The 27,463-nt window shown below is 46.8% G+C and overlaps 1 protein-coding gene and 1 pseudogene across 17 annotated transcripts in view; one reads left to right on the top strand and one right to left on the bottom strand.

The window, feature by feature from the left end:
- On the top strand, positions 1–1,893 carry LOC129144206 (uncharacterized; annotated as a pseudogene).
- Positions 1,894–4,023: 2,130 nt separating this feature from the next.
- NQO2 (N-ribosyldihydronicotinamide:quinone dehydrogenase 2) overlaps positions 4,024–27,463 on the bottom strand; it is a 31,401-nt gene continuing 7,961 nt past the window's right edge. For 2 of the 17 annotated variants that reach the window (XM_024357009.3, XM_024357008.3), the window contains 6 exons: positions 16,836–16,927; positions 13,216–13,380; positions 10,729–10,859; positions 8,136–8,249; positions 6,786–6,887; positions 4,024–4,300 (listed from right to left, as the gene is read on the bottom strand). In XM_024357009.3, coding sequence (XP_024212777.1) covers positions 4,124–4,300; positions 6,786–6,887; positions 8,136–8,249; positions 10,729–10,859; positions 13,216–13,380; positions 16,836–16,842 — 696 coding nt within the window. In that variant the 5' untranslated portion in view covers positions 16,843–16,927 and the 3' untranslated portion in view covers positions 4,024–4,123. Of the gene's footprint in view, positions 4,301–6,785; positions 6,888–8,135; positions 8,250–10,728; positions 10,860–11,401; positions 11,542–13,215; positions 13,381–16,835; positions 16,928–18,744; positions 18,902–19,613; positions 19,735–20,181; positions 20,219–21,114; positions 21,352–22,168; positions 23,587–24,028; positions 24,542–27,463 lie in introns of those variants that run through there. The other 15 variants (XM_063812750.1, XM_063812749.1, XM_063812751.1 and 12 more) reach the window with 15 other exon arrangements.

The raw sequence follows: 27,463 nt of genomic DNA, 5'->3' as shown, positions 1-27,463 counted from the left end.
GGGGAGAAAAAGGAAGGCTTCATGCTGAAGAAGGAGAAATACAAATGTGTATGTGCCGGTTTGCCTCTGGTCGTTACCGTGGAGGCATTCACACGCCTGTCCATTTGGCATTATTATGAGCGATCCCCAGACAGAAGAACTTAAGGTCAAGTTTTACAGAGATAACCAAGGACATCTTAAAGGAGACAGGCTGTGCGATCATTGGAAGAGGGAAGCTGTGGATCTTGCATTCATGCATTTGGATGAAGATGACATTGGAAACTGCACGTTGCAGGTTGAGGTGGCCAAGTATCAACGGAATGGGAAATATGAGGCTTCAGGAAGGAAGTGCGGGAACCACAGGAAGGCTCCGTCTCTACGGCAGAAGCGGCCACGCCGCAGCCCATCCAAACGCCGCGACACGAGTGAGTTGTCCTCATCGAACACATTTCATCCTGTGGATTTTGAGGATGGCCAGAGAAGACCTTCAAGGAGAGTCAAGTTTGGACCAACTCGGAGGCTCATTCTCTTTGACAGACACCCAGCTGGTGAACCTGTGTCCTGGAGGAATGCAGGAGCAGCTGCTCATTGTATTCAAACCTTTGATGGAAGGTGGTTTGAATGATAATGGTTGAGCAGACTCCAAGGCTGAGAGGACGGGCGGGCGGCTTCCTTCAGTGTCCCTGAGTCATCACACTCAGTGCTCCGATTCCACAGAGGGGGACTTTGGGTGGTGCTGGGGGCGTTGAGGAAGAAAGGACCCTGGGCACAGGCAGCAGTGCTGTCCTCAGTAGTGATGACAAGGAGGAGGAGGAGAAGGGAAAAGAGGAGGATATGATGACAAAGATGATATTTAATCCCTTAAACTTGCTTTTAGGGAAGTTCCTCCATCTGCATGTGGCTGTGTGTCAGGGTGATTATTAGTAGGGTTACGTGAACACTGCACAGTGGTACAATGCCATCAGACTACATTTTTTTAAAGTTTTAAATTTTCATTGTAACTGGCAATTAATGATTTTTAAATTATTTTTATTTATTTGTTTTTTGAGACAGGTGTCATTCCGTCACCCAAGGCTGGAGTGCAGTGGTGTGATCTCAGCTCACTGCAACCTCTGCCTCCCAGCTCGAGCGACTCTCTCACCTCAGCCTCCCAAGTACCTGGGACTGCAGGTGTGTGCCACCACACCTGGCTAATTTTTTTTTTTTATAGGGTTGGGGTTTCGCCATGTTGCCCAGGCTGGCCTCAAACTGCTGAACTCAAGCAATCTGCCCATCTTAGCCTCCAAAAATGCTGGGATTCCAGGTGAGAGCCATCACGCTTGGCTATTTTTAAAAAGAGTCTTGCTCTGTCATCCAGGCTGGAGTGCAGTGACACAGTCATGGCTCATTGCAGCCTTGAACTCCTGGACTCACGTGACTTCTTGCTTCAGCCTCCTGAGTAGCTGGAATTACAGGTGCATGCCACCATGCCTAGCTAATGTATATTTTTAAATTTTTTGTAGAGATGGGTCTCACTATGTTGCCCAAGCTGGTCTTGAACTCCTGGCCTCAAGCAGTTATCCCATCTCAGCCTCCCAAATTGCTGGGATTACAGGCATGACTCACAGTGCCCAGCCATTAATTTTTTTTTTTTTTTTTTGACGGAGTCTCGCTCTGTCACCCAGGCTGGAGTGCAGTGGCGCAATCTCGGCTTACTGCAAGCTCCGCTTCCCAGGTTCACGCCATTCTCCTGCCTCAGCCTCCCGGGTAGCTGGGACTACAGGCGCCCGCCACCAGACCCGGCTAAATATTTGTATTTTTAGTAGAGACAGGGTTTCACTGTGTTAGCCAGGGTGGTCTCGATCCGCCACCTCAGCCTCCCAGAGTGCTGGGATTACAGGCATGAGCCACCGCACCCGGCCTCAGACAACATGACTTTATTACTGGAAACCAACTAAGAAAAAATTATGATTAGGAGGAGAAAACAGCAAATGGTCGGGGTAAAAAACCAATATTCAGCAATCAATAGCTTTCACCAATCAAAAGAACTTTTAGAAGATATAATTGAAGACAAAATCCTATTTATAATAGCAAACAACAACAAAAGCAAGGAATGAACTTAGTCAATGTGCACTGCTTGTAGGAGATGACCTCGTGATCCGCCCACCTTGGCCTCCCAAAGTGCTGGGATTACAGGAGTGAGCCACCATGCCCAAAAAAATAAATTTTGTAATGTTTCACAAACATTTTGTATGTTTCACTTAACAAAAGAGATACATTCTGAGAAATGTATCATTAAGTGATTTCATAATTAGTTGATTTCGTTGTCACGCAAACATCATAGAATGCACTTACACAAACCTAGATGGTACAGCCTACTACACACCCAGGCTTTATGGTAGAGCCTATTGCCCTTGGCTATAAACCTGTAGAGATGTTACTGTACTGAATACTGTAGGCAACTGTAACACAATGATAGGTATCTGTGTATCTAAACATGGAAAAGGTACAGTAAAATTACTGTATTAGTCCAGGTGCAGGCAGCTCATGCCTGTAATCTCAGCACTTGGGGAAGCTGAGGTGGGTGGACTGCTTGAGACCAGGAGTTCAAGATCAGCTTGGGCAACATAATCAGATCCTGTCTACCAAAAATTAAAATAATTAGCCAGGCGTGGTAGCATGTGCCTGTAGTCCTAGTTACTAGGGATGCTGAGGCAGGAGGATCACTTGAGCCTAGTGAGCTATGATCATGCCACTGCACCCAGCTGGGGCAACAGAGTGAGACCTCATCTATAAAAATAATAAAATAAATCTTAAATAAATTTTAATAAACAAAACATGGCATTATAATCTTAGGGGACCACAATCATACATGCAGTCCATCACTGATTGAAACATCATGCAACACATAACTATATATGTTAATTGGCTGTTCAATTAAAACTTCATAGTCCTAATGTAAATTTAAAAAGACAAAGAAGAAAATTAAGAAACAGGCCCAAACATAGCAATAAAACAATAGCTATGAACAGATTCAACTTTTCTATGAAAAAATAGAAACTCTCACGTTGAGTCATAAAATAAAAAAACTAGCAAATCTAGCTCTATGCTCAGAGAATTACCAGAAAATAAAATTACATGAAGCTTGAATATAGGCAGATGGAAAGATATTAGACAAATATTAAAGAAAATCTGGGCCAGGTGTGGTGGCTCACACCTGTAATCCCAGCACTTTGGGAGGCCCAAGGTGGGAAGATTACTTGAGGCAAGGGGTTTGAGACCAGCCTGGGCAACATAGTGAAACTCTGTCTCTTTAAAAAAGAAAGAAAAGAAAAGAAAGAAAGAAAAGAAAATCTCAGTGAATGATGGTCAGAATAGAATTCAACATTAACAAGCTCATTATTAAAATATTTGATCTCACTGTATACAATTCTGAAGACACTCATTCATGTACTTCATTAAATATTTCTAGTTTGCTAAAAATAGAATTACCCTTCAACCCAGCAATCCCATTACTGGGTATCTACCAAAAGGAAAAAAAAAAAATCATTCTACGAAAAGATGCCTGCACTTGTATGTTCATCACAGAACTATTTACAGTAGTAAAGACATGGAATCAACCCAGGTGCCCATTAACAGTGGACTGGATAAAGAAAGTGTGGTACACGGACGCCATGGAATACTATGCAGCCATAAAAAACCATGAAATCCTGTCCTTTGCAGTAACGTGGATGCAGCTGGAGGTCATTATCCTAAGTGAATCAACACAGAAACAAAACCAAATTCCCCATGTTCTAACTTATAAGTGGGAACTAAACAATGGATACACAGGGGTGAAAAGACGGGATCAATAGACGCTGGGAATCCAAAAGCGGGAAGGAAGGGAGGAAAGGAAGTGTTGAAAAACTATCTATTGGGAACTATGCTCACTATTTGGGTGATGGGATCAATAGAAGCCCAAGCCCCAGCGCCACACAATATTCCCCTGAAACAGTACTGCCCATGTGCTCCTTAAAGCTAAAATTAAAAACAAACAAAAAACAGAAAGAAAAAAGTATCCCCAGGTAGCTATGTTGTAATTTTATTTCATGACAGCACCATCTCCTCTTTGCCTGCGCCTGGGCCTCCTAGTGTGCTGCTTACGTGATGCCCACGTGCCACAGAGTTATTGCCCGAAGTGCCAGTGGGTCGTGCAGGGGATGGGCTCTTCCTTCCAGATGGTCTGCAGCCTCTGGGACCACGCAGCCACCATCCCCTTTCTTTCTTCTTCGGATGCAATTTCAGGAGCAAAGCTGATCTGAGGGGCAAGGACTTTAAATCCACAGAAGTGTAATGTGCCATGCTAAAGCCACAGGGGAAGAAAAGAACTCATTAGAAACTACACCTGTTACATACCATTCGGTTAAATGATTTAAGGGGGGAAATGGTGTGAAACAAACCTTCAGAAAATCATGAAACAACCTTAATGTTACAGACAACTGAAAGCTAAACTTCCCTATGGCTTTAGGACACAGCCTTGCCTAAGAGCCATGAAGAACTTGGGGCAGTTGCAATTTCCAAGCTCTATTTTTATAACTGCAATTAACCTACAATCTTTGCAACTGATTCAGATGCCAAACATTATAGTTCTGCTTGATTGGGCAAATTATGGTACATTCACACTATAGATTATTCCAGAATGAGGTTATTCTAGCTATAATATATACCATGGAAGTTTGTTCAAGATATCTGTTAAATGAAAATAACAAACAAATTTTAAGCAGTATTTATGATATACCATTTATGTAAAAGAGCAGTAAATGTAATAAACCTATAATAAAAATTGTGTATGTGAGAAAATATATAGGCCCTAAGAAAATAAATCAAACCATTTAAAGTGATTCTTTCTGAGGTGGGGGGGATTAAAGGGACTTTCTCTTTTTATATTTCATATTGTCTCTTTTTTTTTTTTGCCATAATATGTACTTCTGCAAACTGAGAAAAAAAAGATTTTTTTAAAAGCAAGAAGAATTTGAACTTGGCTAATGACACATAAGAGACCAGTTGGCCTGTGAAGAAGCAAGGTCAGGTTTGTAAATTATCATTTCCTTCAGTAGACTATCAGTAACTGGAATCACATACTTTTTCCTTTCAAAGAGGACCACTTTTTTTCTAAAAATATCACACTCAATCCTCTGCATCACTTCCTTTAAAACCCACACCCTCATCCAGGCCTGCCCTGTCAGGTGGGGAGTGAGAGGCCCACACACCACTATCCACATTTTTTTCCTCAGGCAACATGATTTTATTTATTTGTTTGTTTGTTTGCTTGTTTTTGAGGTGGATTCTCATTCTGTTGCCCAGGCTGGAGTGCAGTGGTGCAATCCTGGCTCACTGCAACCTCCGTCTCTCAGGTTCAAGCGATTCTGCTGCCTCAGCCTCCCAAGTAGCTGGGACTACAGGTGCCCGCCACCACACTCGGCTAATTTTTGTGTTTTAGTAGAGACGGGGTTTTGCCATGTTGGCCAGGCTGGTCTCAAACTCCTGACCTCAGGTGATCCACTGCCTCAGCCTCCCAGAGTGCTGGGATTACAGGCGTGAGCCACCGCACCCGGCCTCAGACAACATGACTTTATTACTGGAAACCAACTAAGAAAAAATTATGATTAGGAGGAGAAAACAGCAAATGGTTGGGGTCAAAAACCAATATTCAGCAATCAATAGCTTTCACCAATCAAAAGAACTTTTAGAAGATATAATTGAAGACAAAATCTTATTTATAATAGCAAACAACAACAAAAGCAAGGAATGAACTTAGTCAATGTGCACTGCCTGTAGGAGGAAAAATCTTTGTGTTTTGAAAGGACATAATAGGATTAATTTCTCTGATATATGAAGAGTGCTGACAAATAGAAAATTAAAAAATACCAACCCAATAGGACATGGGCAAGGCACGTGCACCTAGAGAGAGTTCACAGAAAAGGGGTGACACGTGCATTTTCCCAGCAAACTCCCTACCCCTCAAGAACGAGCTCTCCCCCTGTCTCGACAAACCTCCCTTAAACAACCTGGAAGAACAGTTGACCCCTAGGTTTCTGGGTTCCCTGGAGCCCCTGACCTGGAGTCTGCTCCCCACTCCCTCCCTCTGCCACCCCTCACCAGGGGTTCCTTCATGGGACACCCCAGCATGTTGGAACTGCTCTGCCCACCACCTTCCCTTTGGCAGGTGGCCACTACTCGGCCACATTTCAGGCCCAGGGACACTCACGCAGGCACCAAGAGGTCCCCTGGGAAAGCAGGCCTGGGAGGGGCCTGCGGACTGGGAGGTGGGTGTGTGCTGGCTCCATAGGCCCCTTGCCCCTGTGGGGGTTGGCATGGCCAGCAGAGACCAGCATGCGGCCATCAGAATGCAGGGCCTGGGGTGCCACTTGCCAGGGTCCAAGGGCAGTGCTGCCCTCACCAAGCACTGCCAGAGCCATATGGATGGCCTCCACCCGCACGTATCACAACACACGCAGGGCCACCTTGGGGCCACTCTGCTGACCAGGCTATGCAGGTTTGGTTTAGCTTCTGCCCAAACCATATCAAAAGCTATAATTAGGGCATGTTTTCCCTATTGGTCAAGCTTTTCAAATCTGTCAAGTAAAGCATTTAAAAGGGGCAAAATGTTATAATTTTCTTGTATCCAGGGGAATCAAAATGGTGTGGGGCATCACGCTTCCATCCCATCTCATCTCACCCCTCGGGGAGCTGAGGGCATGTATGTGTGTGCGTGTGTGTGTGTATGCATGTGTGCGTCTGTGTGTGCGTGTGCCAACAAGCAAGGGAGCCACTCGCAGCTGGTCTACCTGGAGTGGCCACAGGAAGTATCGAGAATCTCCATTGACTCCTGTCTTCGTGTACATCTCGGCCGTGCCTCCCGTGGTTACAGAAAGGAGCGCTAGTTTACCCTGCAAGGGAGAAAGCAGATGCATTTGTGTGGACTCCAGAAGAGGACAGAAATGTTGCCGAGCCTCCAGCACACGGGCTCGGCACAGCCAGCAGGGAACATGCGTGTGGACACCCTCCAGGGATGGACAAATGCAACACTCCCATCCATAGGTGACAATGACATCCCAAGAGGAGGAGGAGACAATCCAAGTGAATGGACCAAGCAGACACAGAAGCTCTAACATGCCCAGGTTGCTGGTGGAAACCTGGTTTCTATGACACCACGTGTGATGGATACGGCCGAGGCACTGACCACAGGACAAGGTTCCCAGCACACAGGGCCGCTCAGTAAGTGGTAGCACCATACATGGTCCAAGACACATCTTGGTTACTCAGTATGTTTCCCTTACGTGCATTTATTTTCTGAAGCTTTTAGAATTTAAAAATCATTCCTTTTTTTTTTTCTTTTTTTTTTTTTTTTTGAGACAGAGTCTCGCTTTGTCACCCAGGCTGGAATGCAATGGTGCGATTTTGGCTCACTGCAACCTCCACCTCCCAGGTTCAAGCCAGTCTCCTGCTCGGCCTCCCAAGTAGCTGGGACTACAGGCGCCTACCACCATGCCTGGCTAATTTTTGTATTTTTAGTAGAGACGGGGTTTCACCATGTTGGCCAGGCTGGTCTTGAACTCCTGGCCTCAAGTGATCCACCCTCCTCGGCCTCCCAAATTGCTGGGATTACAGGCGTGAGCCTCTGCACCCGGCCTTAAAAATCATTGTTTTAGTAAGAATTCATAGCTACCACGTGTGGCACATCTACCAGATTCCATGCCCTCCTCATCCCGCCACGTGGGTGTCGCATGGTCTTTTCTCACAGCAGGCGCATGATGCTCAAGGGGGTGAGCTCGTGCCAGGCCAGGGCTGGGCTCTGCACCAGGGAGATACTCTCTCTGGAGCCAGGGCTGGCCACCGGGTTGCCCACATAAGGTTGCCCAGGTCCCCCGTCACCTGACACCTGGCCCACTCCCTTGTTTGCCATGCGTGTAGTATGCTGTGGATGTGTTTGCAGCCCCACCAGACAAAAAGCTCCACGATTTCAGAAACGATGCTGTGTCCACCCGTGTGCAGCCCATGGTGCTTTGTACATAGTGGGTGCTCAATTGATATTTGCTAAGAAAAGGAAGGAAACTAGAAATATAACTTGATAGAAGACGCATCCTCTGTCCCCTCCCTCCAACTATCCATAGTGATCCTTATCCAAGAGCACATACCTGGAGCAAACCAGAATCGTAGAATCCTGGGATGTCAAAGGCAAAGCCCTGGCACAGCACCCTATCCATCCAGCCCTTCAGGATGGCCGGCACGCTGAACCAGTACAGCGGGAACTGTGGGCGGCAACACCAAAGAGAAGCTGAGGCTGCGGCTCGCCTCAGGTTTCCTAGTTTAGTTTATCTGGTGATTCGGAATGAAGCCCACAGCCCTCCTCTTCCCTGGCAGCTGGGCAGGTGAGGGTAACCCTTATGGTCAGCTCTGAAAGGTGCAGTGTGGGTGTCAGACGGGAACGGAGTTGACAATGGTCCTTGTTGCTGTTACAGGTAGCTCTGCATCCCCCAGTGATGACAGCCCCTGATGCTGGCCCCGGGCAGGCAGGGAGGGGACGAGGAGCAGCAGTCTGTGATCAAGCCAGTCAAAAGGAAGAGTATGGAAAAGCATGCCCCTTCGCCTGCCTGGGGTGTGTTGTTAGCATCTGGAAGTCAGACTGAGTTCGGTGCTGAGCATCTACGGATTTAGACACCAACTAAAGTCATGTTTGTATTCCTTAGACCAGCGCTAAGATCTCCCTATCCCATAGATGCCCTAACATTACATCCAGTGTTACCGCCTGGGAAGGGAAATAAACACAGGCAATCATCTGTTACCAAAGGTGGAAGCCAATGTCTCTTGTGCTTTCCATATAAAACAAACTCAGGACTTGGCATTGAAACCCAAGCTCCACGACCTGCTGCTGTGTGACATTGGCAAGTTACTTGACCTCCCTGTGCCTCCTTTTTCCTGATTCATCAAATAGGGCCACTAATAGTTCACAGCTCACAGCATCCTGGTGAGGATTCGAAGACACACCACAGTGCCCAAAACAGAATCAATGCTCAGTGAGTGGTGGGCTCTGATATTAGTAGTGCAGTAGTGATGAATGAAATTTTCATTAATGTTGAATAAAAAAAAAACTTATAATGCAGACCCTCTGGACAAACTATCAGAAAAAAAGGGAAAATAGGGAAATGGAGTGAAATGAAGTGAAACAAAAGAAAGGCCATTATACAAAGGCCAGGTCTTAGCCTACCCAGCCACCGGGTTATGGGAGTGGAGTGGGTGCGAGGAGGAAAGCGGGCTCCACGTGGCCGGCCGACCCAAGGGGGACAGAAGAAGCAGAGCAGAGAGCTCAGCGTGGCTCTGCTGGGACCACGCACCCCAGGATACAGGCCCGTCATACTGGCATGGTATTAAGACGGAGATGGTAAACCACATGGTCACCTAGGCCTGAGGACTATGAGTCCACCCACCTGTAATTAGGACAAAGGACGTCCTGCACTTTGGTCAGATTAGCAGCTCAAGGTCACTGAGTAAAGAAAGGGCTGGTGTCGGGAAGGGGTGTGCAGAGGCAAGCCTGGGCAGGGATGAGGCAGCCCTCTTCCCGCACATGCAGGTTGCTTTTATGAAGGCTTGGGAACCTCATCATTCTGGAAAGGTGGTTTTGTCTGGAAAGTGGTCACATGCCGCTCACCCCCTGCCTTGCCCTCACATGGCGGAGTCATGCGAACAGTGCTCTCGTTCTCCTACCCACTCTGCATCCTCAAGCAGGGTTGGAAAACAGAAATGATCTGAACCAATGAGATCCCTTGCTTGGAAATTCTGGATCTAGGGGATCCAGTCCCTGGCAAGCAGTGAGAGAGAACAGAGCCAAGAGGCAGAAAGGAGCAGATGGGAATCTGAGGATGAGAGCAGCTACAGCTCTGTCCTTGGGATCCAGGAGGCCCAAGTGACCAGAGCCCTTATAATAGATTCCCCTTTCCTTCTAGTTGGACGGGAAATTTCTGTCACCCAACAATTCCCTCAAAGCTCATGTGCGTATTCTGCTGCCAGGTTTACACAGTCACAGCCATGCCTGCACATCTTCCTTGCAGTGGCGGGAAGTGGCCTGATGAGTCAGCACTCCTGGAGGGCATTTTGCGGGGCCAGTTCACTCTGCAGTGGCATCACCTCCTTGTGAACAAATACAGGAAGGTGGCTGGGCTGGGGGTGAAGCAACCACTGAGAGGGTAGAAACCAGAGATTTTCCTCTTAATGATCAGGATATTTAAGGCAGGATATTTAAGGAGATGCATTTGGCCTGATTTACCCTGATAAACATTTGTGCAGATAAATGTGGTTCTCAAGCAGCCCCAGAATGTCTCAGGGCAGGAACGGGAAGAGAAGGGAAGCAACAAGACTGGCAGGTTTCAGATGATTCTTGGACCACTGGGCTAATGGAAAGATCCTTCATTCCTATTTACATGGCAGTCGGGATTTGGAGTGAGTGATATTGGCTACGTGGATATCTTTACCCAATTAGGTAAAGTGTTTAAAGTAGTGTTACATCTACGTACAGTGTTTAAAGTAGTGTTGTAACTAGATGAAGTGTTTGTTGTAACTAGGTGAAATGTTGTAACTAGGTGTTGTAACCAGGTTACAATATTCGCTCAGTAAGTGTGCAACTGTGCTCAAAACATTGATGCCACTTCCAGAAGCAGCACAAAACTCAATATTCAGAAAGAGTTTGTACATAAGATGAATCTGATTCAATATATTAATTAGAGAAAAACAAACCTGAAATATCACTAGGTCAGCCTCCCGAACCTTTTTCTGCTCATCAGTGATGTCGCTAGCCAGAGACCTTTGCTTGTAGGCTTCGTGGGTTTCCACTCCATAATTGAAAACCTCAGGATTAGAAAGAGTACCTGTGGGGGAAGAGGCCAAACATTCTCACTCCTAGGTGGGCATCCACAGCCCATCCCAACCATCCCAGTAGCACTGTGTATACTGGACTCCTCAGACAAGTCAAAGACATTTGCTGCAACCTGACCAGAAGCTGCACCCTGGGTCCGAGCTAGGGAAAGAGAAGCAGTCTGGGAGGGCTGCTGATTGAGCACTTCCTACCTAGCAGGTGCTGTGCTCTACACACATCACCTTTCTTCATAACAACTGGTGAGACTGGTGTATTTCCCAATTTACCAGAGAGCAAACTGACACCGAAGAGAGGCTGGATGTCTTGTTCAATGCCAAACAGGTCTAAAAAAATAAACTCTACACTTTAATTTCATGCTCACCTCCACATTTTTGAGTATCTGTGTCTTGATTTACATATTTTATATTGCTTATCTTTAGCTCTTAACAGGTCACCGTAGTGATTATTGTTTTTGATAGATTTGTCTGTTAGACTTAATACTAGTAATGAGTGGACTGTACACAATTACAGTATTAGAGTGTTCTGTGTACTTACTTTTACCAGTGGGTTTTACATCTTCAAATGTTTTCTTTTTGCACATTAGTGTTTTTCTTTCTTATTGAATTCCCTTTAGCATTTCTTGTAAGGTGGGTCTGGTGGTGGTGCATTTTCTCAGCTTTTCTTTGTTTGGGAAAGACTCTCTCTCTTTCAGAGTTGAAGGCTAGATTTGCTGGGTACAGTATTCTTGGTTGACAGTTTTGTTCTTTCAGCACTTTGAAAATGTCCCACTCCCTCCCAGCCTATATGTTTTCTGTTGAGAAGTCTGTTGCCAGATGAACTGGAGCTCTGTTACATGTTATTTGCTTTTAGGATCCTCTTTTTGTTCTTGACCTTTGAGAGTTTAATAATTATATGCCTTGGGGTAGTCCTATTTGAGTCAAATCTGTTTATTCTATGACCTTCCTCTACCAGGATATTTATCTCTTTCTGAAGTTTTGGAAAATTTTTCTGTTATTATTTCTTTGAATAAGCTTGCTATGCCTTGCTCTTGCTCAGCTTCCTCTTAAGCACCAATCATTCTTAGATTTGGTCTTTTGAGGTAATTTTCTATATTTTGTAAGAAATCTCCATACCTTTTTCTTTTTTCTCCTCTGTGTATTTTCAAATCACCTGCCTTTGAGTTCACTGATTTTTTCTTCTGCTTCATCCATTCTGCTGTTGAGAGCCTCTAATGAATTTTTCAGCAAATGTATTTCTAGTTCCAAGATTTCTGTTTGATTTTTTAAAAATTATTTCAATATCTTTGTAAAATTTAACTGATAAATTTCTGAATTGCTTTTCTGTGTGATCTTGAGGATTACCACATTTCCTTAAAAGTGCTATTCTGAATTCTTGGTCAGAGAGTCCAAACAGTGCTGTCTCGTTAGGTTCAGTCACTGGTTCCTTGCTTTGTCTGTGTGGAGAGGTCATGGTTCCCTGTTTACTGTTGTTTCTTGTGGATGACATCTATTTATTTCAGTCTTCTATGTCTGACTTGTTTTCATTTTTATTACATATATTTGCTTAGAAAGTCTTTGCAACTTTCTTATTAAAAAATTTTTTTTTTCCTCTACTAAGTCACCACCTGCTTTTTGGCACTAGATGGTGGTTTATGCCCACGTTTGCCTCAGCTCTAGTAACCTACTGTTCAGAGTGTGCCAGTCCTGAATATGAGAGGTTCCAAAGGGGATAGCATGGTAGTGTGGGAAGGCTGGCTAGTAGCTCATGCCCAGGAAACCTGCAGAATGTACCTCCTACAGTGTGGTGCTGCTGAACAGCCACTCTGGTTTGGCATCTCCTTTGGCTAAGTTACAGATCAGAGTTTCCAGGGCTGGGGACAATACTCCCATCTCCCTCCTTTGTCTCTGGCTGTTGTCAGGGATATTTCTCCCTTTAGGCACTCCTGATGCTTCCTGTGGGTTGAGGCAGGAACAGGTCTCCTTCCTGCCTGTTTCTGGGAACCCCAGAAAATTAAGAAGCTGATTGTCCCCCTTGATCTCTTTTCCAGTGTAGAACCTGTGACTTGGGAGGAAATTTCCCACACAGCTGGTGCTGGGTAGTTTGTGGGGAGGGGTGTCGTGGATATGATAGTCCAATCTCTTACCGTCTGCTTGGAGTTGTTTCATTTATGTGTGGTCTTGGGAACTATTTCATCTTCATATTTGACTTCTGGGATACTGCTGGTGATAATCCCAGTGCTATCTATTTGTTTTTGGAAAGTGAAGCTAGCTTGCTTCTATAATGCCATTTTGCAGCTGGAAGTCAACATTTTTTAAAGTAAAAAACATAAAGATGGTTTTTACAAATAGAGCATTTATCCCATGACTCACCAGTGATATCTTTGTCTGTGGCCCTCGGCTCAAAGTTCATGGCATACAAATCAGACACTGTGACGGTGCAGCCCTGCCTGCTCAGTTCATCTACAGCCACATTCTTCAAGGATCCGTTGAAAGACCTGGGTTCCTGGTGTGCATAGACAATGAGTACTTTCTTACCTAAATCAGGATAAGAAACAGTTCCTCTTGAAGAACAACCTCTCTCTGTTAAATTCAATGAAGACTAAGATGAAAATTGAATGTTCAGGTGCATCATAGTAATTGAAGCTAAGAAATATCAAATTTTCTTTTCTTTCTGTCTCTCTCTCTCTCTTTTTTTTAGACAGTCTCACTCTGTCACCCAGGCTGGAATGCAGTGGCATGATCTCAGCTCACTGCAACCTCTGCCTCCCAGGTTCAAGTGATTCTCATGCCTCAGTCTCCTGACTAGCTGGGACTACAGGTGTGTTTTGTGGGAAGTCAGGGACCCCGAACGGAGCAACTGGCTGAGGCCATGGCAGAAGAATATAAATTGTGAAGATTTCGTGGACATTTATTAGTTCCCCAAATTAATACTTTTGTAATTTCTTATGCCTGTCTTTACTGCAATCTCTGAACGTAAATTGTGAAGATTTCACGGACAGTTATCACTTCCCCAATCAATACCCATGTGATTTCCTATGCTTGTCTTTACTTTAATCTCTTAATCCCATCATCTTCGTAAGCTGAGGAGGATGTATATTGCCTCAGGACCCTGTGATGATTGTGTTAACTGCACAAATTGTTTGCAGAGCATGTGTGTTTCAACAATATGAAATCTGGGCACCTTGAAAAAATAACAGCAATGTTCAGGGAACAAGAGAGATAACCTTAAACTCTCACTGCCGGTGAGCCAGGCGGAACAGAGCCATATTTCTCTTCTTTCAAAAGCAAATGGGAGAAATATCACTGAATTCTTTTTCTCAGCAAGGAACATCCCTGAGAAAGAGAATGCGTCCCTGAGGGTGGGCCTCTGAAATGGCCGCTTCGCGGGGGCGGCTGTCTTTTATGGTCCAGCTGTAGGGATGAAATAAGCCCCAGTCTCCCGTAGCACTCCCAGGCTTATTAGGACAAGGAAATTCCTGCCTAATAAATTTTGGTCAGACCGGTTGTCTGCTCTCAAACCCTGGCTCCTGATAAGATGTTCTCAATGACAATGTGTGCCCAAAACTTCATTAGCAATTTTAATTTCACCCCGGTCCTGTGGTCCTGTGATCTCGCCCTGCCTCCATTTGCTTTGTGATATTCTATTACCTTGTGAAGCACGTGATCTCTGTGACCCACACTCTATTTGTACACTCCCTCCCCTTTGGAAAATCACTAATAAAAACTTGCTGGTTTTACGGCTCGGGGGCATCACGGAACCTGCCGACATGTGATGTCTCCCCTGGACACCCAGCTTTAAAATTTCTCTCTTTTGTATTCTGTCCGTTTATTTCTCAGACCGGCCGACACTTAGGAAATATAGAAAAGAACCTACGTGAAATATTGGGGGTGAATTTCGTCCAATATCTGGCTGAATTTCCCCCGATAGATGTGTGCCACTACGCCCAGCTAATTTTTTGTATTTTTAGTACAGATGGGATTTTGCCATGTTGGCCAGGCTGGTCTTGAACTCCTGGCCTCAAGTGATCCACCCGCCTTGGCCTCCCAAAGTGCTGGGATTACAGGCATGAGCCACCGCACTTGGCCAGAAACACCAAACTTTCTTTTCTTTCCTTTTTTCTTTTTTCTTTTTTTTTTTTTTTTTGAAACAGAGTTTCGCTCTTGTTGCCCAGGCTGGAGCAACGATCTCAGCTCACTGCAACCTCTGCCTCCCGGGTTCAAGCAATTCTCCTACCTCAGCCTCCTGAGTAGCTGGGATTACAGGCATGCGCCACCACGCCCGGATAATTTTTTGTATTTTTAGTTAAGACAGGGTTTCTCCATGTTGGTCAAGCTGGTCTCGAACTTCCGACCTCAGGTGATCTGCCCACCTTGGCCTCCCAGAGTGCTGGGATTACTGGTATGAGCCACAGCACCTGGCCCCAGAAATACCAAACTTTCTAATAGGTGGCAGTTTTAATGTAATGGGCAATTTAAAAATCCAGTTATTCATAGCTCAACATCACAATACAATGGGTCAAATTATATCTCCTCAAAAATACCACCACTAAATCTTTTAAAAGCCCAACTTAATTTGGTTATCCTCTATAAGAAGGTTTAGACCAGCTCTCTAACACCAAAATAAAGAACTGCTGGAATTAATCTTCCATGCTAACCCTACATTTGCAGATATCAGCTACAGGCACCTTTCAGTGTGGCACAGTTCTGCTTCCATCTCCCCCAGTCCATCAAATCTGACACTTAAACAAAACATGAGGAATCAGACCCGCTGGTCTCATGGGAAGGCAGGGCCACATGGAGCCCATCTTTCAGTGGTGATGCTGATAACAAAGAGGACTCTAGGAAGAGTCAGGCCCTCCTGGCACTGGCAGTATCGTTCACACCAGGGGCTTCTGAAGCAGTATTTTCCTCATTGGAAAGAGTCTCCAGGCTTATATACTGACTTCCTCTGGGAGGCAGCCTGGTGATTTGCTTAATTAAATTTACCCTGGTCACCTTTGAGAAGATGTTAAACTCTTGATTTAAATTTTTCATAATGACACTTTAAGGAAAAAATACACGTATCAGTTTGAACCAATGGGTTTCAGGGCATTGAGCTGACTACAAAGGTTGAATTCCATAAGTTAGATTCATGGTTAACATTTTAATTTTACTTTCTCAGACTCTTGTTTCAATAAAGGAACTATACTTAGGGGCTTAACAGGAGAATAGATGCAAATGAAATACCTACACCAATGGTTCTCAACTGGGGCAGTGTTGTGCCTGCTAGGGGACATTTCTCAATGCCTGGAGACATTTTGGTTTGTCACAGCTAGTGGGGGAGGGGTGCTACTGGCATCTGGTGGGCAGAGGCCAGGGATGGTGCTAAACAGGGTGCACAGGATAACCCCCCAAAACATAGGATTATCTGGCCCAAAATGTCAGTAGTGCCAAGGGCGAAAATCCGAATCTACACCATAATGTATAGAATAAGGTGAATCTGTGTGTTCTAACATGAAAGGCTCTCCATGTTATATCGTTAGGTGAAATTAAAAAGTTGCAAGATTGCATGTTCATGTATATGTGCATGATAAGCAGTTGCAAAAGCAAAGATAGAATCGTACTGAATTTTTACCCAAGATGCCTCCTGGGGTTCATTCACTTGAGCCCCTGCTATGGCCCAGGGAGAATTTCAGGGCCTGGAGGCACAGCAAAGACAGGATAGGCAGGGCCCCACTTTTGAGGAACCTAAATTCTGGAGGGAGTCGAAAGGAACAATGAAACAAGTGAGAACATAGAAAACAAGATAATTCCAGATAGTTTATACACTTCCACGTGGCTTGGATTTTTTACAAAAATGTATCCAATTTCTGATTAAGAGTCTAACTCCTACCTGGAAGGTCAATGTGGGAGGGTCACTTGAGCTCAGGAGTTTGAGACCAGCCTGGGCAATACAACAAAATCCCATCTCAAAAAAAAAAAAGTCTTACTCCACAATAGTGAATCATTACCTGCCATAGCTTAAGAAGGTGGATTCCTTCTCTCTGATTTGATGGGTGGCTGGGGCTTTCCTGCGTAGTCTCTCTTCAGCGAGTCCAGCAATCTGGAAGACAAAACGAACCCGGGAGGGGGGGAGAGGCATAGGTGAGGTCGAATGTACCACATCTAGGCATCACTGCTGCTTCCTGACAGACACGCAAACACATCAGAGAAAGACCTCTCAAGAGAGGCCAGGAATCTTCTGGAGATTTAGGCCTCAGAGGACAAGCCACGCAGGATGTCAAAACCCATACTTTTTTCCTTTTTTGAGAGGACTCTGAACCTTCCATCCAGACAGTCATACAGCAAAGGACCCAGGAAATGAGCCACGGTAGGAAGCAGGAGTTGGGCCTCCTTGGCCTTCCTGCCTTCCCCAGTTTTCCCCGCAGATCAAGCAGAAGGCTGGGGGATCAGTGAACCGCCACACCACCAATGGGTGCGTGCACTCCTCGGCTGGTGCCAGACACTGGTGGGCCAGCACTGGCAGTTGTCGGCCCTTCCCCTCACTTGAAAATAATGGGAGTTGGCTTAGACCCAGGCTCTAACCAGAAGTCTCAGAGATTCTCCAGGGATGCAGCGGAGGCCAGAGGAGCAGAGGAGACCCCCGCATCAGACAGACTTGGTGCAATTTCCAGCTCTGCCCATTGTAGCTGTGGGCCCTGCAGCACATCCCTCCACCCCTCTGTGCCTCAACCTCCTCATCAACAAAGTCACAGCATGGCCCAGAAGAGTGAGAGAGAGACAGTTGCTATGTGCGGCGGCTGGCACACAATGGGGCTCTGGAAAAACGTGAGTTCTCCCCAGGGGAGCCTTTGGCCTCACCCCCTCCTGGCCATCTCTGAAATTCTGGCTTCCTTCTGGGAGATACAAGGAGACTCCAACAAACCCACTCTCCCTACCATAAAAAAACAGCTCAGATAAAACTTAACAACAACAAAGCAAACAACTCAATGCAAAAATGGGCAGAAGGCTTGTGTAGGCTTTTCTCCAAAGATGTATGAATGGTCAGTAAGCCATGAAAAGATGCTTAGCATCACTAATCATTAGGGAAATGCAAATCAAAACCACAATGAGATCCCATATCACACGCATTAGAATGGCTACTACTACCAAAAAACAAAATAACACACGTAGGTGAGGATGCGGAGAAGTTGGAACCCCGTGCACCGCTGGGGAAAGGTCGAGTGCTGCCGCTGCTGGAGAGGTGCTGTGGCCCCAAAAATTACAATTAGAAAAATGAGAATTAACATATGACTCAGCAATTCCATTCGTTACTCTGAACCCAAAAAACTGAAAGCAGGGTCTTGAAAACCACTTGCCCACCCATGTTCAAAGCAGCATTTTCCACAACAGCTAAAACATGGAAGCAACCCAAGTGTCTATCAGTACATGAATGAAAACAGCCAGAAAATTCTACCCTTAAAAGTGGCTAAAATGAGGTCAGGCACCGTGGCTCACACCTGTAATCCCAGCACTTTGGGAGGCTGAGGCAGGTGGATTACCTGAGGTCAGGAGTCCGAGACCAGCCTGGCCAACATGGCGAAACTCCGTCTCTACTAAAAATACAAAAATTAGCCAGGCGTGGTGGTGTGCACCTGTAATCCCAGCTACTCGGGAGGCTGAGACAGAGCGAGACTCTGTCCAAAAACACAAAAAACAAACAAACAAAAAAAGTGGTTAAAATGGTCAATTTTATGTGAGATGTTCTGTACCACAGTAGGAAAAAATGGGATAAAAAAACAATGCAGAGAGTGTGACTAGGGCTTAGTGTGAAGACACGCATCGCGCATGTTGTGTCCAAACGACAACGTGAACCTATCAGTGTGTCTTTACAGCAAAACAAAAAGCACAGAGACACACAAAAGTGGTGCTTATCCCCACCAGGACTGGAATCTTGAGCAGGGCCTGAATGAGCATCTTCCAAGGCCCACTCCTTATCTCCAGCTGTCCAGGAGCACAGGCACAGGGCTGGGGTCTGCAGAATACTGCAAGAAGTGAGGTGGGTGCTGAGGAGTGGGCTCCACCCAGGCCAGGTGCCCTGTGGATGGAAAGGAAAAGAGGCTACATCATTGTGGCTGAAGCTGAGTTGCGGGCAGGCATGGGACTTAACAGAGTGGGGCACTGTCACTCCCCAAGAGGGCAGACAGCTCTGATCACTCCAAACACCCAAAGGTGACTTCAAATCCTTCCCCATTCGCTTGACTTCACTGGACAGCTGGGAATCTGCATCTTTGGTGACTGAATATCCCCACTCTGGTTCCCTAAGGACAGACCCTGAATTGATTCCAGGAATCCATGCGTCCAGGTAAGCACTACATTTCCTAGGCTGCCTTGCAGTTGAGATGGCCAGTGAGGTATCAGCAGAAGTCACAGGCGGGGCTTCCAAGAAATACCCTCAAGAAGCTAACTCAGCTGGGGCTGGGAGTGTGGGAGCTAGTTCCCTCTGGCTTTGTCGCTGGCTCTCTTCCCAGCTGGACTGTGGGATGATGCTAGGGCTCAGTCAGCCTTCTTGTCATCCTGGGGATGGAGGCTATGCACCAAGGGCAGGGAGCAGAAATACCAAAGGAACCTGGATTCCCGGGGCTCTCTTGGGGCTGCAAGATGGTGGTGCATTGGCAACTGCAGATATTTGTGTTTATGTATTTTCCATGCAGAAACATCTACAATGGCACTGAGTCTGTAGCGAGGGCCATGCACTGTCTGTCTGAAAGTGCATAAGGGCTCCAGGCACAGGCTTTGTGTCCAAGTACCTTGCTGTGTTTAAGGTACATCACAGCACCGGAGAATGTGGGAGAGGTCACATTCATCCCTTCAAAGCGCAGGGAGGTTCCTATTCTGACACCAGCAACACTTACAAGAATGAACCTAAAGCTGGGCAGTGAGGAAGGAAAGGAAAAAGAAAGTTTATGAATACAGGTAGTATTGTTTGAACCGGTAAGTTGCACTATAAATCACAATAAAAGATAGTCTGTATATCACTAAAACAGAAGAGTTGGCCGCCCTGAGGATGAGGCCTTTGGGTCTCCAGGCATTTGCCAGCTCTCCTAGCCCAGGGGCAGGGGCAGCTGCACAGCCCTCTGCTTTTCCTAGAATTCTCAGCAGCGAGCATGTGTCAGGGAGAGACATGGTTGTCTTAGCACTGAGGCTGAAATCCTGGATGTTCTTGGGAGGGCAGTGATTGTGAAGAACAAGTTACTTGTCTAGTTCCTGGGGGGTCACTCCTCAAAGCCTCCCGATGAGGCAAGTTTACAGGATCCATGCTCCCTGAGCCAGCAGTGACACCCACACTTGGCAGTGAGAAGTGGGGCTGTAACTTACAGGGTGAGCCAAAATGGCGGGTCCGGAAAGGGATTATCTTAAAGGAAAAAGAGAGGAGAGTGAGTGACTTCATCATTAGCTGGGAGGCTCTACAGTGCCCTGGTGGACAGTCATTGCCTGGAGGTGACTTTGTAGAAAGCAAACTTTGGCTATCACAATGCATAGGGAGGCCTGGCAAAGCCCAGGGAAGCAGAAGGCCCAGCACTTTGAGAGGCTGAGGCAGGAGATCACTTGAGCCTAGGAATTTGAGACCAGCCTGGGCAACATAGTGAGATCCCATCTCTACCAAAGATTTTTAAAAATTAGCCAGGTGTGGTGGTGCATGCCTGTAATCCCAGCTACTCAGGGGGCTGAGATTAGAGGATTGCTCCACTCCAGACTGGGTGACAGAGTTAGACTCTGTTTCAAGAAAAAAGAGAAAGTAAAAGAAAAAAAAGAAAGCCTGTTTGGCTGAACTGTGGTTCAAAAAAAAAAAGAGTGGGTGGTGGTAGATGCAGTCAGGGAGGTGGGAGGGGTCTGACCTGACCCCTCCTAGGGTAGGGGTGAGGATTTTATTCTAAGCCTGACAGAAAGCCCTTGGAGCCTCTTAAGCTGGAGAGTAACATGGAATGATCGCCAGTTGCGGTGGCTCACACCTGTAATCCCAGCATTTTGGGGGGCCGAGGTGGGATCACCTGAGGTCAGGAGTTTGAAACCAGCCTGGTCAATGTGGCAAAACCCCGTCTCTACTAAAAAATACAAAAATTATCCGGGTATGGTGGCATGTGCCTGTAGTCCCAGCTACTTGGGAGGCTGAGGCAGGAGAATCACTTGAACCTGGGAGGTGGAGGTTGCAGTGAGTCAAGATTGTGCCATTGCACTCCAGCCTGGGCAACAGAGCAAGACTCTATCTCAAAAAAGAAAAATAAAATAGAGTGATATGAAATGATTTACCTTTGTAAACGTTGCCAGTGTTTCTGCAGACTGGGGGAACACCTTATCCTGATTCCCAAAGTGATTGCCCGAAATCATGTTGTTTGTATGAAATGCTTCATTTTCACTCCTCTAGACAGGGCATCCATTCTTCAGTGTCCCCAGCTCACCACTCCCTTTTGTATTCCTTGGCCCAGTTTACATGTTTACATCATATGCCTGGTGGCATGTGAGTTTGTGACTTCTGTCTCCATCCCCCTAGCGGTTAAGAATAAGAATCTGAGGTCCAAGAGCTGAGTGACTGACTCAGCTCTATTTGAGTGACTCAGCTCTATTTTCTATACTATTTGAAATAGTGGGGAAAGACTCCAACACAGGCTCTTGACTTGCAGTTGTGTCACTGTTCACTTGACCCCAGGCACTTCCCTTGGCACCCCATCCACAGCAGTGACAGTTCTCTCCCTTTTTAGAAACTATGCACCTACCCAGGCCTACAGGAAAAAAGAGCCATGTGGTTATTAAACTGTATATACCAGGTCAAATGGGCTCTGATATTTTTGACGTGTACATTATTTAATTTTAAGAAGTTGTTTTGTAATGTTTTCACTTTTTTTCCTGTGCCTCTTTCCATGTGGAGAGTCCCCGTGCTGGGCATTCTAACAGACAACATTTCACAGTGTATTCAGTGTGTATTCATGCGGCAGCTAAACCATTGCCTGCATACCCTTTTGTGCCCATTTTCCTATTTCTGGGACCTTAGGTTATTTCCATTTTTTTCCTAAAACTATAAACAGCACAGCTAGAAGTATATATTATTTAATACTTGTTCCTTTTCATGTATTTCTTTGGCTGTGATCTTCGGAGATTAAAGGTTAAACTGATTTATTTTTTCAGAGATTAAAGGTTAAAGAAGCTGATTTTTGGCCGGGCGCAGTGGTTCATTAATCCCAGCACTCTGGGAGGCCGAGGCAGGCGGATCACCTGAGGTCAGGAGTTTGAGACCAGCCTGACTAATATGGTGAAACTCCATTTCTACTAAAAATACCAAAAATTAGCTGGGTGTAGTGGCACGCACCTGTAATCCCAGCTACTCGGGAGACTGAGGCAGGAGAATAGCTTGAACCCGGGAGGCAGAGGTTGCAGTGAGCTGAGATTGTGCCATTGCACTCCAGCTTGGGCAATAAGAGCGAAACTCCATCTCAAAAAAAAAAAAAAAGAAAAGAAAAGGAAGAAGAATGAGTTCAAGACCAGCCTGGCCAATATGGTGAAACTCCCGCCTGTACTAAAAATACAAAAATTAGCTGGGCATGGTGGCAGGTGCCTGTAATCCCAGCTACTCGAGGGGCTGAGGGGGGAGAATCGCTTGAACCTGGAAGGCAGAGGTTGCAGTGAGCTGAGATTGCCCCACTGCACTCCAGCCTGGGCAACAGAGTGAGACTCTTCTAAAAAAAAAGAAAAAAGAAAAAGAGGGCCGGGAGCAGTGGCTCACGCCTGCAATCCCAGCACTTTGGGAGGCCCAGGCGGGCGGATCACGAGGTCAGGAGTTTGAGACCAGCCTGACCAACATGAAACCCGTCTCTACTAAAAATACAAAAAATTAGCCAGGCGTGGTGGCGCGCCTCTATAATCCCAGGTACTCGGGAGGCTGAGGCAGGAGAATTGCTTGAACCCGGGAGGCGGAGGTTGCAGTGAGCCAAAATCGTGCCACTGCACTCCAGCCTGGGCGACAGAGTGAGACTCCGTCTCGGGAAAAAAAAAAAAAAAAGCTGATTTTTTTTTCCCAGAGAGATTATAGGTTAGAGAAGTTGATTTTTCATTTTTTCCACAGTGCCACAATGTCCTTGACAAAGGCAGCGCAAACCAGTGGTTCAGCCGCGCCTTCAGGGCAGAGCTGGGCAGCGCACGGGCCTAAACCCCGGTACCCCCTTTACAGACTGACCTTGGGCCCGCTGATTCCTACTTGTAATATGACTATGATACCAGCACCCGCTCCATAGGGTTGAGGGCAGATTCCACCAGACGATTCGACACCGGGACCCTGCGTGTGGGCGCGTTCCGTGAGAGCCAAGCACGATCCTATGTACAGAATGGTCCCTGGCCGGGGAGCGACGACCCACAGGGCCATATGGCCGGCCAGCTGAAATCCCAGAGAGCGTTCTAGCCGTCCATTCCGGGAACTGTCCTTCCCAAGTCCCCCGGTCCCCGACAGGGGATCACTCACCTTCCGACCAGCGCACGCCCCAGTAGGAGCCGCAGGACTGGGACCCGCGTCTCCCCAAGGACCGCTCTAGGAGTTGCGCGAGGTTCCGGCCGCACTGGGCCGCGCACTCGCAGACGCCTGGGGGGCGGGAGCGCTGCGACTGCGCCCCCGGGGACCGCGGACCGGTGCCAACCTAAGCAGCCCGGAACCTGCCCCGCGCCGCGGGACTGCAGGCCTCTTTACGCAGCACGCCTACCACGCGGAGGCCCCGCCCACTCACCCGCCCCGCCCACACCCCTCCCCGCCGCTCGAGCCCCGCCCGCTCCCCGCCCCGGCGTTGCGGTGCCTCGCTCCGCGCCCGCCCACGCCCAGGCCCCGCCTCCACAGCGGCGTCCCGCCCCACCCACACCTCCCCTCGGCCCCTAAGCTCCGCCCACTCCCCGCCCCTGAGGTCCATCTGGGGCCTCGCCCGGCGATCTGGGACTGGGGAGGACCCTGCTGACTTCCAGGCAGGTGGAAACTGGATTGATAGAAATCCAGCGCGGGGAGGCTGTGCCGAGAGGAGGGACGCCCCTGCCCTGCGCCTCCCGCTCCCCATCCCTAGCTGGTATCCCGGTTACAGAATGAGGGTCCGTGGTGCAACAGAAAGAATGAGCCACTGACACACTCATCAGCTTGCTCGGATCTCCCGGGGAGTTACGCTGGTGAGAGAAACCAGTCCCAAAGGTCACTCACCGACGGCGCCGCTGGTGTACTGGTATTATGCAAGATGCCCTCGCAAAGGTCACGCACGGATTGTTCATTTATCCAAAGACCAAAGGAGAGAAATGCAGGACTCATTAGCAGTGCCCAGGAGATAGGGGGCGGGTGGGTGTGGCTATAAAAACGCAACCCGGGGGGTGCCTGTGAAGGAAATCTGCGTCCCGCGGAACGCAACACGCTGTTGGGATACTGGACTGTCCTTTGTGAGATGCCACTATCGGGGGAAACCGGATGGCTCCACAGAAAAAGTTCGTTTAAAGGAAAATGGTTTAAGGCCAAGGAAATACCTAGAAAACGGAAAGTCTTGAAACCAGAGCCGGTGGGGAGTTATGGGGGGCGGTGCTGGTGAATAGTTTGGGCCGACTTTTTCCAGCGCTTGCTGGCTTCTGCCACCTCATTTGGCAGTCACCTGCCACTGTGACCTCCCCAAGTCCCTTCTCCAAACTCAATTCCTTGATTTCTGGTGTCCCGGGATGGCCCCACTCCAACAATAGAGCAGAAGGAAGGAAGGTTTCCCCTGTGTTTAGAACCTTCCTAACGAAAATAACTGCAACTCTTGATTGCACCTCCTGAGGGTCGTTGGGACTTTCCCTCTCAGATACTTACTGGTTCATTCATTCGTTCATTTTGCTTTAACTCACAGTGGCCCTCCCCAACCTAAGGTGCACTGCTGGGATTGGTCTATGTGCTGATGATGTTCTCCTTGTCTTCAGAGGTGAGAATGTGCCCTCCCTCCGAGAAGCCCTCTTGCCCCTGAGCTCCCCAGCAGGGAACAGGCTGCCTTGTCTTGTGAGTCCAGATCCTGGGAACAGCTTTCATTTAGGAATGGAACAGCAGGTCCTAGGAGCATTGGCGCCTGCGCGCCCATCATGCGCGTGTGTGATGCAACATCACCACCTTGTGGCAGCGAGGAGCTATCACAACGTGGACTGAGCAAGTTGCTCCCTGCTTGGGGTTGGAAGCTGGACTGGCCTAGTTCCCTGGGTCTTTTGTAAGCTGAATGGTGGTAGATTCCAGGACAGCTCAGTAGGAGCCCATCCTCAAAAGGAAAATAACAGAACTTCCTGCTAATCTGGTATTGGGTCTGAGCAATTACTGCACACGAATGAGATTGACCATAATTGCATCCTGAGTTTGAGGAGGAGGTCATGCTACTAAAACGAGATAAAATCAGCTCCAACGACAAGCATCATCTCTGAGGGTTTCCAGATTCTCACTTTTCATTTAATCCCCAGCCTTAGTGGAATGCAAGAGTCGGAGTCGGCATTCTGGGCAGGGAGGCAGGTGAGGCAGGTACACATCTCCTCTTCTCCCCAACGCCCCGTGTTTCTATTTCTGAATAAAATGAACCATCATGGTGCTAAGGTAAGGCTAAACTAGCTGAGCCACCTCCTGAAGAGGTCATTGCTTTTGTTTTTATTTAATGAGATTTCTTTCCCTTCTGCTATCAGCATCCCTATTCCTTTGGAAAACTGCTTCTTCATAATAACATAAAGGTTTTGGATTTTTTGTTTTGTTTTTTGGGTAGCAAAATCTGTATAACGTGAAATTTTCTATTTTCACCATTTTAAGTGTACAATTCAGTGGCATAAATTACCTTTAGAGTGCTGTGCAACCATTACAACTATTTATTTTCAAAACGTTTTCATTATCCCAAATAGAAACACTTGGGTCGGGGGCCATAGATCACGCCTGTAATCCCAGCACTTTGGGAGGCAGAGGCATGCAGATCACCTGAGGTCAAAAGCTGGAGACCAGCCTGGCCAACATGGCGAAACCCCATCTCTACAAAAATTTGCCAGGTGGTGTACACCTGTAATCCCAGCTACTCAGAGGCTGAGGCAGGAGAATTGCTTGAACCCAGGAGGCGGAGGCTGCAGTGAGCTGAGATCGTGGCACTGCACTCCAGCCTGGATGACAGAGCGAGACCCTGTCTCAAACAAAAACAAAAACAAAAACAAATAGAAACACTGCACTTATTGGTTAATAAATCCCCATTCTCCCCTCCTTCCACTCCTGGTAGCCTCTAATCTACTTTCTGTCTCCATGAATTTGTCTATTGCATGTATTTCATATAAGTGGAATCCTACAAGATGTGGCCTTTTCACTAAGCTTTTTTCCCTCAAAAACCTTGTTGCTGAGTTTCATCCATGTTGTAGTATGCATCAGAACTTCATTCCTTTTTATGGCCGAATAATAGAAAAATGTGTATACTGCCTGGCCAATGTGGGGAAACCCCGTCTCTACTAAAAACACAAAAATTAGCTGGGCGTGGTGGTGGGCACCTGTAATCCCAGCTACTCGGGAGGCTGAGGCAGGAGAATCACTTGAACCCAGGAGGCAGAGGTGGCGGTGAGCTGAGATTGTGTCATTGCACTCAAGCCTGGGCAACAAGAGCAAGACTGACAGAAAGAAAAGAAAAGAAAGAGAGAAAGGAAGGAAGGAAGGAAGGAAGGGTACCAGGCATTGTTTATCCACTCATCTGTTGTTTGACTATTGTGAATAATATTGCAATGATTATTGGTGTACAAGTATCTGTTTCAGTCCCTGTGTTCAATAATTTTGGTTATACATCTTGGAGTGGAATTGTCGGTATTACAATTCTATGGTCATTCTATGTTTAGCTTTCTGAGGAACAGCCAAACTGTTTTCCACAGTGTCTACACCATTTCACATTTTCACCAACAATGTACACAGGTTCCAACTTCTCTACATTCTCACGCACATTTGTTATGTTTCTTTTTTTTCCCTCTAAATTATAGCCATCCTAGCAAGTGCGAAGTGGTTTTGATTTGCATTTCCCTAAGGACTAATGACTTTGAGCATCTTTTCATGTGCTTACTGGCCATTTGTATACCTTCCTTGGAGAAATGTCTATTCAAGTCCTTTGTTGACCATTTAATTGGGTTGTTTGTCTATTTGTTGTTGAGTTGTAGGTTTTTTGTTTGTTTGTTTGTTTGTTTTTTGAGACGGAGTTTTGCTCTTGTTGCCCAGGCTGGAGTGCAATGGCGAGATCTCGGCTCACCGCAACCTCCGCCTCCTGGGTTCAAGTGATTCTCATGCCTCAGCCTCCCGAGTAGCTGGGAGTACGGGAATATGCCACCACGCCTGGCTAATTTTGTATTTTTAGTAGAGACAGGGTTTCTCCATGTTGGTCAGCCTGGTCTCAAACTCCCGACCTTAGGTGATCCGCCCACCTCGGCCTCCCAAAGTGCTGGGATTACAGGCGTGAGCCACCGCGCCCGGCCGAGTTGTAGGTGTTCTTTACATATTCTGGATGTTATCAGACATAGGATTTACAAATATTTTCTCCCATTCTGTAGGTTGTCTTTCACTTTCTTGAAAATGTCCTTTGATATAAAAGTTTCACATTTTTTATGAACTCCAATTTACCTATTTTTTGTTGTT

Source organism: Pan troglodytes, chromosome 5 (assembly GCF_028858775.2).
Source record: "Pan troglodytes isolate AG18354 chromosome 5, NHGRI_mPanTro3-v2.0_pri, whole genome shotgun sequence".
NCBI classification, from domain to species: domain Eukaryota; kingdom Metazoa; phylum Chordata; class Mammalia; order Primates; family Hominidae; genus Pan; species Pan troglodytes.
The sequence above is the reverse complement of the archived record's forward strand: the minus strand, read 5'-3'. Positions and strand labels throughout refer to the sequence as shown.